Below are 16,963 nucleotides of genomic sequence, written 5' to 3'. Positions count from 1 at the left end.
TTTAGCTTAAATTTTAGTGAAAATAAATAAATAAATAAAACAAAGCCCTTAAACAGGGCTGTCCAAAATCGGAGCAGGGAAACATTTAAAACCTGCAGGATAGCAGCCCTTGAGAACCGGGGCTGGATGTCCCTGCCCTAAAATATAATATTCCTATGGCTCTGTGGTTCTGACAAGACAGGGTTAAACTTTTATTAAAACGAGCCTTTGTCCTCCTAAATGTCTCCCCAAATTTCTTCTCTTTCATGGTCTGAAGTCTCAATGCTTTGCTTTGACATATGCCATCCAGTCAGGGCTTGCTCAGTTGTGGGGAAAGGATGGATATTACTTAAACAGCTGGGCGTCTCAGACAAACACAACAAAACAGGAAGTGAGGTTATACGTATAGGGTGTAGCTGACAGCTTGGCCCTCATTACCCCTGCCCTGTTTCCTATTAGGCCAACTCCCAGGGAAGCAGGTGAGACAGAAGGGGAGTATGCAACAATGTTGGCTTCGTCCAATTTCTTTACATGAGTATTTCTAAGCTGGTTTACTTATCTAAGTTTAGTTTGTTGATGTGCAAGAATATTTGGCCTGAGATTTTTTTTTCCTTTTTTGGTAAACAGGCATACATATATTCAAATGTAGTGTTACACTCCTCAGTTGTGTTTGCTCTACTCTGTATGAGGAGCTGGTCTTAGGTTTTGCACAGTATTTGAGGCTTGCAAGGCTTTCAGTGTTTTTCTACATTCCTTTTCTCCCAGGAATGCACACAAACTGGCAGCTTTGCTCTATAACTTGAATTTAGCAGATATGACTGTTTATCTTTTTTTGTTTTACGATTCTTAATTTAAACACCCTTGCTTTGATGGTGCTTTAACATGCTCAGGGTGGTTTTAATGAGAGAAGGAAGATGGTTTGCCTGTCAGGACTGAATAACTAAAACCTTTTCTCTGTCTGCAGAACACATGGTGTTGATCATAGGGACAACTCGCTCTCCAGTCCTGGCAGTCAGCAAGTGACAGAAGGAAAGAATCATTGCTTTGCTGAACCTTATAACAACATAACCCTTTATAGCAATTGTCTATTATGCAACTTCTGCCCCAAAACTGTACCCAATATACTACTATATACAGCTATCAACATCATGTGCTCCTTCTGAACTTGCACTGTTTAGTTAAGAAGTGTGAAATGGCATTTATTTACACTGCCTGACTGCCTTTAGCTTTAATCACGACAGCATTTGCTGTGGCATTGTTTTAATAAGCTGAAATGTCACAAGATTTATTTCCATCCAGTGTTTCATTCATTTTTCATCAAGATCTTGTATTGATGATGGGATAGTCTGAGCACTGTGCAAAGCCATCTCCAGCAAAGATTCTCTATGGGGTTCAGGTCTGGACTCTGTGGTGACCAGTCCATGTGTGAAAGTGATGTCTCGTGCTCCCTGAACCATTTTTTCCGAATTTGAGCCCCATGAATCCTGGCATTGTCATCTTGGAATATGTCTGTGTCCTTATGGAATATAAAATCCACTGAGGGAATAAGCTGGTCATTCAGTGTATTCAGGTAGTCGCTTACCTCATTCTTTGGGCACATAATGTTGCTGAACCTAGACCTGACCAACCAACAACCCCAGATCATAGACTGCCCCCACAGGCTTGTACAGTAGGCGCTAGGCATGATGGGTGTATCACTTAATCTGCCTCTCTTCCATGATGATCCTGTCACTCTCGAACAGGGTAAATCTGGACTCACCAGACCACATGACATTAAAATTGAAGCCTTTTTCTTCAGTTAGCCTCATTGATTAGTGGTTTTCTTATAGCTACACAACAGTTCACTCCCAATCCCTTGAGTTCTCTTCATATTTTCGTTATGTGGAAATGATCTCATGATTATTAAACATTAAACATAGCCTTGAGATCTGCTGGTGTTCGTCTTTAATTTGATTTTACCAAATGTTTAAGTGATCACCGATCACCATCAGACAGGATTTTCTGACCACATTTCTTTCTGGAACATGATAGTTTCCCACTATCCTTCCAATTTTTAACAATGTGTTGGACAGTTTTTAAGCTATTTTAGTAGTTTCTGCAATCTCTTTAGATGTTTTCTTTGTTTGATGCATGACAATGATTTGACCCTTCTTATAAAGACTAAAATCTTTTCCACGACCAAGGGTTGTGTGTTTTGACATAGTTGTTTAAGAAATAAGAATCTACTCATTGCATCAATTGGGGTTAACTAATTGTTGCCAGCTTAAAGTTAATTGCCCATGCAGTAATTATCCAATAGGAGGCTACTACCTATTTGCTTAGTTAAATCCAGGCAACTTTTTCTTCGGCCAGGCAGTGTAGTTTCAAACCTGCCCATTTAAGAACCAGGGGCCTCATTTATCAACCGTGTGTACACACAGAAGCATGGGAAATGTTTGCATACAAACGTACCTACAGAAAGTGTGGGATTTATTAACTTTTACTGTGTAGGAAAATGTGTAAATTTAAGCACAATTTTTTACTATGCATACACATAACACCAAATGGTAGAACAGAGAAACTGCATTGTTTTTGCAAGTGTCACAGCAATTTCAGCACCTGCATTCTTTATCAGGTCAAAATAATAATTACTCAATTAGTTAACTTTTAGAGAAAAAAAAAAGACGTGTAGCTTAATTGGTTTTAAAACTTTATATTTCACTTTAACTTTATATTTATATTTGGTGTCATGTTAATCACAACACGTTTGTATTAACGGCGCTTTTATTAACATAAGCAACACAAGGCACTGCAAACCGCATGCCGCCGCACTCTCAGGCGGGGGTCCTACTTCAACTGTCGCACGTCATATGACGTCATCACTTAGCGACACTGTAGTCCTTATATTTAACAGTTCACATAATATCTCCCCTTTTAATTAACAGAGGAACACAAAGTTTAGTTAATTTGACCCTACCTCACATTACAAAATCAGGCAACATTTGCAATCTGAATTTAAGCCCAGTAGATACTTATTGGTTGAACTCAAAACTCAAAATTCCTACACACATAGAATTGCATGGTGAAACTCTTAGCTCCAACAGGGTAGCATTAAGTGAGTTTAAACAAAGTCTAATGCTAACAGTGATGGCTGAACCCCTACTGCTAAAGTCCCTTATTCAGCTAGGTCTCTATATCCAAGTGGTCTCTGTACCTAAGGGGCAGCCTGACCTCACGTCCTCTAGAGGTCGGCTTGGTCACACTCTGTGAAGGAGGAGAATCTTGCAAAGGAGTCTCTGGTGCAGTCTCTGAGGGTGGTTGGGCTGGGGATGAGTCAACCTCCGTGGTAGCTGGTGTTAAAGGGCTGCTTGCAGACTGGACGAGACTCCTCTCTTGCAGATCTGTCGCCTCCACTGGGAAAGAGTCTGTGTTTTCTGGAACAGCTTGACGATGTCTCCTGTTATGCCATAGCACAGCCCCATCTCCTGTCTGAATTAGATATGATTGTAGCCCCATCAGGTCTGTCGATCACCTTAGCAGGGGTTCACCATCACCATTCCTTTTTGGCATCCAGCTTCACCCTCACACTTTGTCCTCGATGTAGTGTTGGTAGCTGACGCATTGAGTGTCTGTGGTTGTAAAAGTGTCTGTATGTTTGTTTGGTTCTGGAGTCTTTTAACTGAACCAGGTCACGGCTGACGGGGTCAGTATACAGCTTCTCCTCCAGCATGGGAACTGTGGTGCGAATTTGTCGTCCCAACATCGGCTGTGTTGCACTGGCTCCAGTGGCTGTGATAGGTGTCGCACCGAAGCTCATCAGAACTCTGGATGCATCTGGCTGCTTCAGAATCCTTTTTGCAGTTTGGACAGCTCTCTCTGCAGCTCCATTCGCTTGGGGGTAGTGAGAACTGGAGGTTGTGTGTGCAAAATCATAGTCTTTGCTAAAGTCTCTGATCTCTGCTGATACAAACTGCATGGCATTGTCATTGACCAACTCCAGTGGTATCCCCCATCTGGCGAACAGTCCACTGATGACTTGCAAGCTTATTGTGGAAGGCAGATGCGTCATTTCAATGTAGCGTGAATAGTCAACCACTACCAAGTAATTTTTCCCCTTCAGTTCACAAAGGTCTGCTGCAACCTTCTGCCAGGGTCCTTCTGGTAAGGGTGTGGCCTTCTGGTAAGGGTGTGGTGATGTGGGGTTCATGCCGTTGTGTTGGTTTGTGCTCCTGGCAGAAACTGCATTGCTACACAGCCTGTTTTATGTCATTGCTGATTCCAGGCTACCACAATGACATCCCGGCTTGTTCACGGCACTTTGTCAATCCCCGGTGACCCTCGTGGATCCGGTTTAAGATGTCAGCTCTAAGCAGTGCTTGGATAACTATCCAGTCGTCATAGAGAAACAGTCCATCTGTCTCAGAGAGGTGATTTCTTGCACTGTAAAAAAACGTGGTTGGAAGGGAATGTGGCCATCCTGTACAGCCAGCCTTCCCAGATGCATTTAATGACCACTTGGAAGTCTGGATCATTCTGTGTTTGTTTTCTTATCTCACTGAGCCTGTCGTGTGAGATGGGTTTGTTTGTCAACATGGCTCTGACATGAACTTCAACATCCTGCTCTCTGTATCTGGGCCTGTTTGGTGTTTTAAGGGGCTTCTGGATAATGTGTCAGCTATGATCAGCTGTTTTCCCGGAACGTGCACAGCAGTGACACTGAACCTTGTAAGCCGCATTGACAGCCTCTGGCACCACAGTGGTGCTTTGTCTAGGTCATTAGTGTTGATCAGTGGTACTAGTGGTTTGTGGTCCGTCTGGAGGATGAAACTGTCCATGCCTTGAATGTAGCGTGTGAACCGCTCACACGCCCAAACCGCCGCCAGACACTCTTTTTCAATTTGGGAGTAGCGCTTTTCAGCTTCAGTTAGCGTGCGTTAGCAGAAGCCAACAGGTCTCAGCTCTTTGTTGTGGTCCTGCAGGAGAACAGCTCCCAAACCACTACTACTGGCGTCAGCACTGACGACAGTCTGGCAATTGGGGTCGTAGAATGCAAGTGTGGGTGCTGATAAGAGCATTTCTTTGGCATCCCCCAATGCTTTTTCTTGTGCCTCTCCCCATAACCACTCACTCTCTGACTTGAGTAGTGCATTAACTGGGTGCAGCATGGTGGAGAGGCCTGGCAGGAACTTCCCCATGTAGTTGATTAGGCCCAGGATTTGGGGCAGCTCTCCGACATTAGTTGGGCTGGGCATCTCTGTAATAGCCCTGACTTTGCTCATTTTAGGCTTTACCCCCTCTGCACTAATAATGTGGCCAAAGTAGCACAACTCCGTTTTGCAAAACTGGCATTTAGCTTTGTTCAACTTCAGCCCAGACTGCTTGATAGTGTGCAGAACTGCCTCCAAGCGTTGATCATGTTTCTCCACACTCAGTCCAATCACCAGCATATCATCCATCACAACAACAATGCCCTCATGACTCTTGAGCAGGTTGGTCATCAGTTGCTGAAAAATCTCTGGGGCTGAGGAGATCCCGAATGGCAGGCGGCGGAAGCAGAATCGGCCCATTGGCGTAATGAGTGTTGTCAGCTTCCTGCTGCAGGGGTCAAGAGGGATTTGCCAGAAGCCACTTGATGCATCTAGTATTGAGAAGACTTTAGCTCCGGCTACCTGGGCGTGATGTCTTCCAGTGTTGGAATCATGTATCTCTGACGCTTGACTGCTTTATTCAAGTGCTTGAGGTCCACACACACCCTCTCTTTATTCTTTTTAGCTGCAGGCACCACGGGCACGCACCAGTCGGGCGGCTCTGTAACTTGCTCAATGATATCCATGGCTAGCATCCTCTTTAGCTCAGCTTCCACTTTGAAGAGGAGGGGAAATGGGATCCTGCGTGGTGTTACATGGTCATATGGCTCAGCATCAGTCCTGAGTTCTATTTTCACAGAATCACAGTTCATTAGTCCTATGTCACCAAACACATCACTAAATTCTCCTGTGTTGATCGCTCCAACCCTCGCAAGCAAGCCCATTCTCCCCAGCAGGTTTTGAGGAAAAGGTGACTATCAACCAGAATGAATACTTCTTCCTCTTGTAGTGCATGACTGCAAGAAATTTTCCGATGCACTTCACTTCACCGCCAGGACTGGACGCCTTCGGTCTAGTCTTAACAAGACGGGGCTGCTGTTGGAGTCTGTTGAATGTACTCTGGGACATAACGGTGATGTCAGCCCCAGTATCAAACTTAATAAACTTAACTGGGCTGCCATTTATTGGCAAAGTCACACGCCACTCCTCGTCTGATCCAGGCTGGTCTATTGCTGTACCATCAGAGTCCAACACAGCCCAGAGGAAAATGAATCAGCACTGTCAGCGGGACCAAATGCTGCCAACTCATTCAGCATTTTGGTTTTGCCTACTGCCCCAAATTGTCCCAATTTATTGCAATTGCGACATCTCTTGTTACGAGCAGGACAGGCATAATTTTTCTCATGCTTTCTATTATACTTGGAACATGCGTTTGGGCGTGACTCACTATTATTAGGCCTGGTTTGGTACATGTCCCTGCTCCTCCTGGCATTTTTCTGCATGTTATGTCTCACTGCATCCACTGAGAGGACGTCCCTCATGGTGACGTTTTGTTGCTTAATCTGTTTGCACTGACTTGCGATCTGAATGGCTGTCTCTAGTGTGAGGTCGGGCGCCAGTTGAAGTTTTTGAGAGACATCACTGTCCAATATGCCAATGACAATCCTTCTTATGTGTTCATCCTTAGCTATGCCAAACTCACAGTGTTGGGCTCGTACAGGCTCCTCACAGAGGCCTCGAACGACTCCCCTGGCCGCTGGGCTCGTTTGTGGGAGCACGCTCGGTCATCAATCATGTTGTGCTTGTCGAACTTTGCAATGACAGCCTCATAATCAAACAAACTTTGGTCCTTACCATCGCATCCAAAGGATTCCTATATCAGCTCAGAGTCTTTACCCATTGCGTATAGCAGGGAGTTCACCACACTGGGCTCCTGATCAAGCTTTGAAGCTGTTCTAAACTGGTCGAATCGGTAGCACCAAACCAGTCACTCTGCTGGCTGAGAAAAGTCAAACTGCTCCGGACAATAAAGCATTATTGATTGACGTTTGCCAAAGCAAATGAGAACAACGTCAAATTCCTCTCTGATAAAATTAAGGAATCTTCACACCATTCATTCACAAAAATACAAAACAGCATTTGGGGCCCTCGAAGCACCGGGGCCCCGGGCTGGAGCCCTGGTAAGCCCCTCCCAAAGTCCGGGCTTGGCTCCGGTGGTCCAAATTTAGCCATGTCCGTGAAACGTTCAGTCGCCACTTCTGACACTATGTCACATTAATCACAACATGTTTTTACTAACGCCGCTTGTATTAACATAAGCAACACAAGGCATTGCAAACAGCATGCCGCTGCACCCCCCGGCGAGGGTCCTACTTCAACATAACATAACACATAACATTTGGGATCTGTGTTGCAAAGTTGTATTACCTATTTTTCCAGTGAATATCCAAGTGGTTTGGTCATCACTGAGCTGCATTACAAAATCCGTGCTGAATGCATCGTTTCTCCAGTTTAAAACACATTTATTTCTCTTGAATAATTCAAAATCAGATCAAAGGAGAGGACCACAGTGATGCTGGTAATGTTTGTTTAAGTAACGTCAAATCATCACATCAAGTCTCCTTCATCTCTACAAAACAACACCAACCAAGTTTAAACAAAGAGCTTCTCAGGATAAAAATACAATAGGGGTGTAACAGTACTCCAAAATCGTGGTTCAGTATGCACCTCGGTTTTAAGATTACAGTTCGGTTCTTTTTCGGTACAGTAAAGGAACAAAGGCAAAACATAAGATAGAGATAAACTGTCCTCCTCCAGCTGCAGATATATGTCTTGTCTGTGTGCTGTGATCCTTTCATTTTTTTTTTCTTGAATTGTTTTCATAGTTTGATATTACCGCTCTCCTTTCTCTCTGCAGTGTTTATTTATTTTTTAGTTGAACTTTTCTACACGGTATATTGTTTCAGAGGATTGTTAAATAATATTTATCTCTCGAATAAATGTTAACTGAACTTGAATGAGTGAACTATACAGAGATGTTTGGTTGGCTTCAAACTCAAAAGAAATGTTGTCTTTCTTTCTCTCCATCACTCTAAGGAGAAACACAAGCGATTTCCGCTTGACTTCTAGAGGAATGTGTTGTTTCTATATGTGGTTAAATGAGGGCATTTCTGAGGGGAAATTACCATAAACGGGCACAAGCAGGTGATTCAGAACAAAACAATGTGGGATTTATCAACAGCTGATTACTTACTAACGTACCTCCAACTGGTCTTCGTACGGTTGGTAAATCTAGACTTTTTATTTTTATGCCCATTGTAAATTTCATTCGTAGGCTGGAATTTAGGACAGTTTCTACAAGGATTGATAAATGAGGCTCCAGATGCATGTAAAATGAATATTCAGAACGGTGCCTTTGAGTGGAGAACAATTCTTCTGATGCAACATTCATCTGTTATGAGTGCACACAGTAATATCCATTTTTTTCATTTAGCAGACACTTTTATCCAGAGCAACTTATATGCAGAGAGCATGTGCAAGGCAACTTTAGGTTGAGTGTTATACCTTAGAAGAAAACTTGGCCTTATAGAGCATGTGATCAAACAATAGACATTTCAGTTGATAGAAACTGCTCTACTTCCCGAGCCACGCCTTCCTCATTCATGGACAGAAAATGGGTTGACAACAGAACTTGTACTCCCCATGCTCACTCGTCCATCTTTGACTTTTGGCATCCATTCCTGTTTTTGTTAGAACCCATGTGCCAGGCTGTGGCTCTTTGGTGTAACCCTCCCAACAGGTTTGCAGCTACTGCTAGTTTGTCAAATTTTAAAAGTGAGATGGTGGCACATCTCCACTTCTTTAATGAGTCATTGTTAGCTTGATTAATTTTAGGGACTGTTAAAATATTATCATTATTCAACAAGAGTTTACAGTGAAGCTGCAGTTTCCTTTTGTTTCCTTAGCCCACATGGAGTGGTATGTGTTTGATGGGGATGGATGAAAAAAATCAAACTTGCAGTAGGAGAAATTAGTTTGACTTAAAAGTCAAACAAATTTATGGAGATCATTCATTTAGAATTGTGTGGATTTTAATGTCTGGGTCTAAGCAAGTTAAACTTTGTATCAATCTTATGAATTTAGCTAAACGAAGTGTAATTTTGGGGCAGATTATGTGTTATGTGGAACAGAATGCTTGTGGCAGAATTTCACAGCTTTTTTTCCTCCACAGCTTTTTGCATGTAGGAAGCCAAGTTCAGAAGGCAATGAAGCTTCAGCTCCTCTATTTGGTAGAAAAAGGTAGGACCTTGATTAAGAACAGGCAGTCATAATGAAAGAACCCATAAACTGGTCCTGGAAGATATATTGCTTTGATTCGGTCTTAAAAAACGAAATGTTGTAGATACTAAGGTTTAGCAGACCTGTAGAAGCTCAGAGCGTGATAGGTCGTCTGTGATCTAGTGTTTCACAGCAGCAGATGGCAGTGCCAGCAGGCCAGGATTGTGCCAGAAGGTTACGCAATGGAATGATGCTTCTAAGACCTGACTGAACGCCACATGACACAAATATGTGCAGAAGCACACTTCCCACACATTCTTCTGAAACTGCATTGAGACATCCAGAACTCAGGAACTATGATCATCTGCATATTCTTGAACTTGTCAGTTTAATGGACTGTTTCCCTCCCTCTGCATCCACTGGGAAAGCTGGCTTATCCTTCACTGTGTCATGTTTAGGTGACTGACAGTTTCAACCATTCAGGAAGCTCAGAGTGAAGTGGCACGTCGACACTGGCATGGCTATGGAAACAGATGGAATTATAGCTTCCCTATGGTCTGGCCTCCATTTCCTGGTCTTCTCTGGGGCACGTGTGTGTCTGCCAGTGGGATATGGGTCAGATGGTCAGTTATCTTTATCTAGATTGATGCCAGGAAAACCTATCAGTTTGGAAACATGACAGACATCCTCCTGGGTCTCTAGGGGGAAAAAAAGGAATTTCATTGATGATGTCCACTATTGCTGTTATGTCATGCATAAATAACGCTTTCTACAACCAGACTCTTAATACTCTTAATTATGTTCAGCCTACAGTTAAACTGTTTACCTACAGTATAACACGTTGACACTATCTCTTCGTCTTTTGCTGAGTGTTTTCATGAGAATTGTCCAAGTGAATTAGAGAACCAGAGAATGAAGCCGGTCAGACCATACCAGCCACAGATGCAATGAAATGTAATGCAAGTTACTTGTCTGTTATGAAAATCTGGTCTTGAGTGAGAGTTCTTAGAGTTTGTGTCCATCCTGGCCTTATCCCTTGTTATGAGCTAAGAATAAGCTCATGTTATTAGGCATTGCCAACCGGAAAACACATGATTTCCTGTCTTGTGTAGACACATGCTCATTGAAGGATGACCTCTTTGGGACCGGTGTAAAACAGGACTCTGGTATCTTATCAAAATTTAAACACCTATTCATAGTCTTCTCCCAGTACAGTACCTTGTTGTTCCAGTGTTGAGGATGCTTTAAATCATTCAGGAAAAAGTTAATGCAATCCTGTTGTTCTTGATTTCCAGGTGGCTATGACAACTCTGGGGGAATCCTGACTGAAATATTTATTTAACTAATTCAAACCAAAAATTGACATAATGTTTTGCACATGCATAAACTTATTGAAAATTGGCTTTGTGATTTACTTTTAAATAATCTTTTTATTTTTTGCAGTATTGATTATCACGGAAGATTAATTTTCCATTTCTAATTAGTCATTATTCTGTGTCTTATTAGTGTTTTGCTGTATGTGTGTGTGTGTGTGTGTGTGTGTGTGTGTCTGTTGGAGCTCTGAGAAATTTGCCAGAGAAACAAGTGTTGTGTTTGTGAAAGTGTATTTTGCTGTTTTGTTGTGGTGTGCTGGTACTTTGTGCCCTAACATTACTCATGGTGCATCCAGAGAAGTGAAGAAAGCCCCAGGCCCATCAATAGTTGAGTAGTAGCACAGTTGTGTGTGTCTATAATGAGGCGTACCACATCGCTTCATCAATATTACATGCTGGCTGTGGGCCAAGATGTGCTCTATGGTGTGTTCAAGTATGAAGTATAAGCATCTGTACATTTATACATCTGTGTGTATGCATGTTATACATATAGTGTACTGAGCACTTTGCATTACCTAAGTTAGTGCCAGTTGCAGACAAGACCTCATTGATAATTATAAACTTATTGTAGCAGTCCTGACTACATCACCTCCCTTTTCCACTTTCTTCCCAAACACAATGACAATTACGTAATCAGTGTATTAATTAGGACCAAAAGTACATAAAAGGAAGTTTAACCTTTTCTCACATTCCGAACAGCACCAATATAAACGCAATATTTTACAAGATACACATTACAGATCCTGGATGGACAAGAAAACCACTTGTGTGAGTATGTACAGATCAGTTTAATTATCACTTATATATGTGATATATAAGAAAAGTCTTCAGTGGTTCAGATGTTTGTATGACCAGTGCTACCCTGACACATTCATGGTTTACAGTTAAACATAACATGCACATTGTGCAAAACTAAACACTCAAAAACAGAGAACCCATTAACTCTGTGTGAATGAGACTGTAATAAATTTCACCCCTATTCCCGCCTCATGGCTTCTCATCCCCCTTGGCCAAGTGAACAGTGCTCAGAAATGAGGTATGGACAAGAATGTTAACGGCTACCATCAAAGGCCTTCCTCTAGATTTGTGTGTATGTGTGTGTGTGAGAGAGTGTGAGTGCAAAGTACCCCCACAGGTGATTGGATCTGATCTGATCTCATTTGATTGGTTCATCTGTCTGATGCCTTCCACAGGCGAGTGAAAGGAGGAGGCGTTGGAGGCTTTCCTAAATAATTTAGAGCTTGGATTTGTATTGATCACGGGCCACTCTACTACCTCGTCTCCCTCCATCCCTTTTCACCCCGTTCTTGTTTTGAGATTGTAACCTTGTGCCCTTAGCTCTACCTTCCCTCCCCCAACTCCACTCCTCAACCTGCACATCAAACAACGAGCAGATCCATTGCTGTGAGGGAGCATAACATGGAGTCGATTTTGAAAAGGCAGGAAAGAGTGTTTTTATTGGTTCTTTAAATAGCAATAAAACAAGAAGAAAGATGTGAGCATTGGCTAAAGAAAGAAATGGCGTGGTGGAGGCAGAAAAAAATCATCTTTTGTTTGTGTGTATTTGTGTAGCATGTACGAGGGCGTCTGTAGGGAGTAATAGAGTGTGTGTAACCTTGGTAATGCAGGTCAGGGGAAGTGTAGAAATTAGTGTTTTGAGTGTACTAAGGCTGATCCAACTCGGTGCGTTACTCCATTTAATACTGCAACATGCTGTGTCCTTGGATCAACCAACATCATGTAATTACAAGTAAAAATGTCAATACAATGTGGAATGAATTTGTTGAATAGGTAATGTAGCTCGGAAGCAAAGGTAGCATAAATGAGAAGCATATGTACACAAAGTATAAACATGATAATTACTTGTTTAAATTAGATATTTTCCTTGTATTATGTGGATGTGGCAGTGTTGGACGTGCTCTGAGCAACATGGATTGAATAAAATGATCCTTCTCTTGCCAAACCTTCTTCACAATACAGCTTCTCATAAGCCCTTCAAGATAGAATTTGTCTTATTAAAGCTATTTTTATTCCTTTTTTCTATTGTTTTGTTTTGTTTTGTTGTTTTGTTTTATGCTAATGATACCAATATGAAACTCCTCAGAGCTGTTGATTTACATTTCATTTATTACTATTATTTTCCAGGGGGGAATCCATCTACAGTAATTTTTTTCTTTTTATTACTTTATTTTATATTTTAAAGAAGCATGCATGGTTTATGTTTGTTTTTTTTTTTTTCTTTCAACACAGCTCCACACTAATATGCCAGTAAAGGTTGTGACAGAAAAGCTTAGGAAGAAATGTCTGGATACAATAAAGAGAGTTATGGGATGAATTATTGAGGATTTGATACGGAAGAGAGCTTGGGAGGAAAGAGATGGCCTCAACTGCGCTCTTAAGACAGGGTGTAACACATCCAATGTACACAGACGCATGGAGAACACACATATTCAGACACACACACTCAAATGCTGGAAGCCTTGTGTGAGGACATGTTAATGGAGTCGCCAAGTCAGACAGGCAGGCAGACAGGGCCACACAGGAGTCTGCTTTGCCCAGATTCCCACCACAAAACGCACCCAGAAGGATAAACGCCCCGAGACCAAACCGGCTACACTTCTATTCTTACTAAAAACACATTAATGCTGCAAGTGTCTCCTCCTTTCCCAATTCAATATTTTTTCCCCATAAATAGGGGGATTCCAAGGTCAGGAAAAAAACAAACCCACAGTTTTTCATTGCTGCAAAGCATGTTATCCTTTGGTGTATAGAACCTTTTTTTTTTTTGTGTGGGTAACGTGTTTTTCTTTGAGCTGCAGACTGTTCCCCTGTGTTCTGATCTGTCTGGCTGGAAACAGTCCAGTGGTAGAGCTCTCTTCCTCCAGTGTTAGAGCCGACTGTGGGCCTGTCACTCAGGACCTTTGTTTTGTGAGTAGATCAATAGTTAACCTGCTGCTGGATACACTAAGCAGTAGATGGGCTTCACTTGATTATGGACCTTTGGCAGTTTTTAGATCTGATGCTGTCTGTGATGAACAAAGTCTTAACAATGCTATCAGGGTTCCAGTCAATTAGCTCATCAGTCTCCTCTAACACAATTGTCAATGGGGGCAGAACTTGTTTAAGGGACTGCGATTTGTTCAGGTTGTTGATGAGGAAGTTTTTAATGCAAGGATGTTTTCTTGCTTTTAAACTTTACAAGTTACTCAATCTCCCATTAAGAATTAGCTCACTATAAATTTTATTTTTATTGCTGTCCTATGTTTGTGTATATTTTACTTTAACATATTCTGCAGACTTGTACAGCTTGTTTGAGCTCAGTGGCTTACAGTTCTTCACTACCTTATATTTCTGTATTTATTGATACCCAAGCTGTGCTCATTGTGTTCAATAGCAGCATGATATTATTTAATTGTGCTGTATGTGTATGTCTATGTGCATATACATCATGCTGCCTAATTTTCAGTGTGGTTTGCAAATAAAAAAATAAATGTGTGATTGTTGATAACTAATCAGCAGTTCATCTCTCTGTCCTCCTGGACAGGAGATGCTAAACCGAGAAAGGAGAATTTCATATGGTAAATGGACTGTACTTAGATAGCGCATTTCCAGTCAGCTTGATCACTCAAAGCGCTTTACATCACATATCACATTCAGCCATTCACACGCACACTCATACCCTGATAGGCACATCGGGGGGCAACGTGGGGTTGAGTGTCTTGTCTTTTCTTTATTAAAATAGTTACAGCAGTTTTAAACATCTGTCTTTCATCTGTCTCTTCAGTAACCATCACCACCAGTGTGTCGTTTGATGGTCTGCTAGTGACTGGCCTCTACACTTCCACACCAGTACAGTCGGCTCCCATTCCAGCCCCAGCTGCTTTTGGTTTTGGTAAGTCTTTACTTGCATTTAATAGCTGTGAGAAAACCTCTGATACACTAAATACAACCTGTGTGCTGGGACAGTGGAGTTTCACAATGAGGATGATCCTGAACAATCATTTACATCTACTCCCACAATGAGGGTAAAACAACTTCTCTACTTTTTTGACTGGCCATGATGGAAAGAGGTTGTGGTAAAATGTGGCCTCAGGTTTGGCCAGATGTGTTTTCACTGATATTTGAAAATTAAAAAAAGAAAACAAAGATAATTATACACTTGAATAAAACAGCCTAACAATGTAGATTCAATAAAAAAAAAAGTTTTTGGGTAAGCTGCTTAAATGTTTCAGAAAAGGTTTTGTGATGAGCTGACATCCTGTTTAGCTATTATTTATTTGTTTTACAAAGTATATAAATATATTAATGGGTGCTTTTACAAGACTAAATTTCTGGTTTGCACAACATTTTCTGCACCTTTGCAGTGCAGCTGGCTACTAATACATAGCTATGTCTACATTAATCCTTTCAGTCTGATACAGTGGACACCTATTTATAAGCTGTTATTTGCATATACATGTTTAAGGATTCAGTAGACGTCAGTGAGTCATCAAATATCCTACACACACTGTACGATGAACAGATAAATGTATAGAAACATTGTAATTACCACATTTGCCTCAGCAATAAACCGGAAAAGAAATTGATATAGCTATGTTTTATAGAATATCTATATTCTAAAAAATATTATTTTCTGAATATTTTTAAAGAATAGATGTAAATAAATTAGACAAAAAGAATTAAATATTTTTAAGAAATAAATCAACATCACTTTATATGTCTAGAGGTCAAGTATAGCATGTGAAAAAACATGTAGCACTGTTTATTTAAAAATTCATACATGAAATGATTAACTCTTTGCTAAATACATAGTTAAGGAGGCAGAATTGATGGAGCCTCTGAATGCTTGTATGGAGGCTCTCTTGCGGTAATGAAGGGACCATAAAGAACTCCTCAGAGAACAGGGCCACTGTCCCAGAACTGATGCCAAGTGTGTTCACTTATCCTGACTAACTCTACTGTTCTTCAGACGCTGACTTCACTCTGGCCTGGGCAGCTCCTCAATCTTGGCAGTTCTATTTACTGGGGAGGCATCCAAGCAAGGATTGCATCACCTTTGCTTCACTCTAATTACTTGAACATTTTTAAGAGTGCTGCATACCACACTATGCTCAACCGTGACTTTCCGCATGGTCTGTGTTTAAATTCTGCAAATCCATCCATTACAACATGTGTAAGAGTCACTGAGGCTGTGCAGGTCCCACAGAGTCAGTCACTCAAACCTGGAGTTAGAAGATCTACACGCTTAGTCTCTGTTCATATTTTATAGTGTGGACTTCAGGCATCTGTGAAGCAACAAGCACATGTAGAATAATTGTTAATTCTTCATGGGAATTTAATGAGAAACTCTTAATGTTATGTAGCAGCCTTTCTGGTCTGCAGACCATAGTAACACATCTGGAGACTGAAGATTCTTCAGCCTTGGGAGGGCTGAAGGAGGATGTTCCCAAAGAGAATATGCCTCATCAATGAGCTCATGGAAACCTTATGATATTGCTGTGTACAAGAGACCCAATGTTGAAGCCAAATGCTTTGAAGGATAATAAAGTGGAGCAAATAAAAAAATTAGAAGCTGCTTGATGCCTATTGTTGTGACAAATACAAAGGGACCTGTGAAGACAAGAGGGTCACGCAATTCCACAAGGAAGATTTATGAGCATGCTGTTTAGTGTAAAGCAATTAAGACAGGGTGTGGCTCTAGTCTCCCTGAATGGAGACATGATTAACATATGCACAGCAACATGCATACACACATGGAATTAGAAATATGAATAGACACTCACTCTCACTCAACCACACATACACACCCAATGTGCTTCTAGTTCTTGACGTGGTTTTTGGCTGGGAGAACATGTGGTTGACAGATGTATCAATGTGGGAACCAATATGAACTTTAGCACTAAAAGAATTAAACCACGCTGCCATCCCGGATCACACATACTGGCAGAAGATCAGTGGTAATTTCAGATGGCTGAAGGTTTTTGAGGTTTGAAATCACAGCTTAATGATAAGCATAAGCCTATGAAGAGAAGAGTCTGTTTATATTTGCTGGTTTGGTGTTAATAGAAAGAGTCTGACGAAATGCAGAGAACAAATCATTTTGAAAAAGGGAAAAATTAAGAATGAATAAATGGATTAAAGCATTGGTAATTGTCCAGGTTGTGCCATGTCACAGTCAACAAAGAAAGACTCCAGCTCCATGAGACCCTCTACAGGATAGAACAAGTACAGGTAGTGGAAGGCAGTGAGCTTCAGAGACAGGATTAG

General features: G+C 41.4%; 1 protein-coding gene across 4 annotated transcripts in view; it reads left to right on the top strand.

Annotated features, from left to right (window-relative positions):
- The window catches only part of reln (reelin), a 114,730-nt gene that overhangs the window by 17,538 nt on the left and 80,229 nt on the right, over positions 1-16,963 (top strand). For all 4 annotated transcript variants that reach the window (XM_041996338.1, XM_041996335.1, XM_041996339.1 and 1 more), the window contains exon 2: positions 14,481-14,588. In XM_041996338.1, the coding sequence (XP_041852272.1) occupies positions 14,481-14,588 (108 nt within the window). The remainder of the gene's footprint in view (positions 1-14,480; positions 14,589-16,963) is intronic.

The sequence above is a fragment of the Melanotaenia boesemani genome, chromosome 10 (genome assembly GCF_017639745.1).
Source record: "Melanotaenia boesemani isolate fMelBoe1 chromosome 10, fMelBoe1.pri, whole genome shotgun sequence".
Classification (NCBI taxonomy): Eukaryota; Metazoa; Chordata; class Actinopteri; order Atheriniformes; family Melanotaeniidae; genus Melanotaenia; species Melanotaenia boesemani.
Note: the sequence above shows the minus strand (reverse complement) of the source record. Positions and strands in the feature narration are given on the sequence as shown.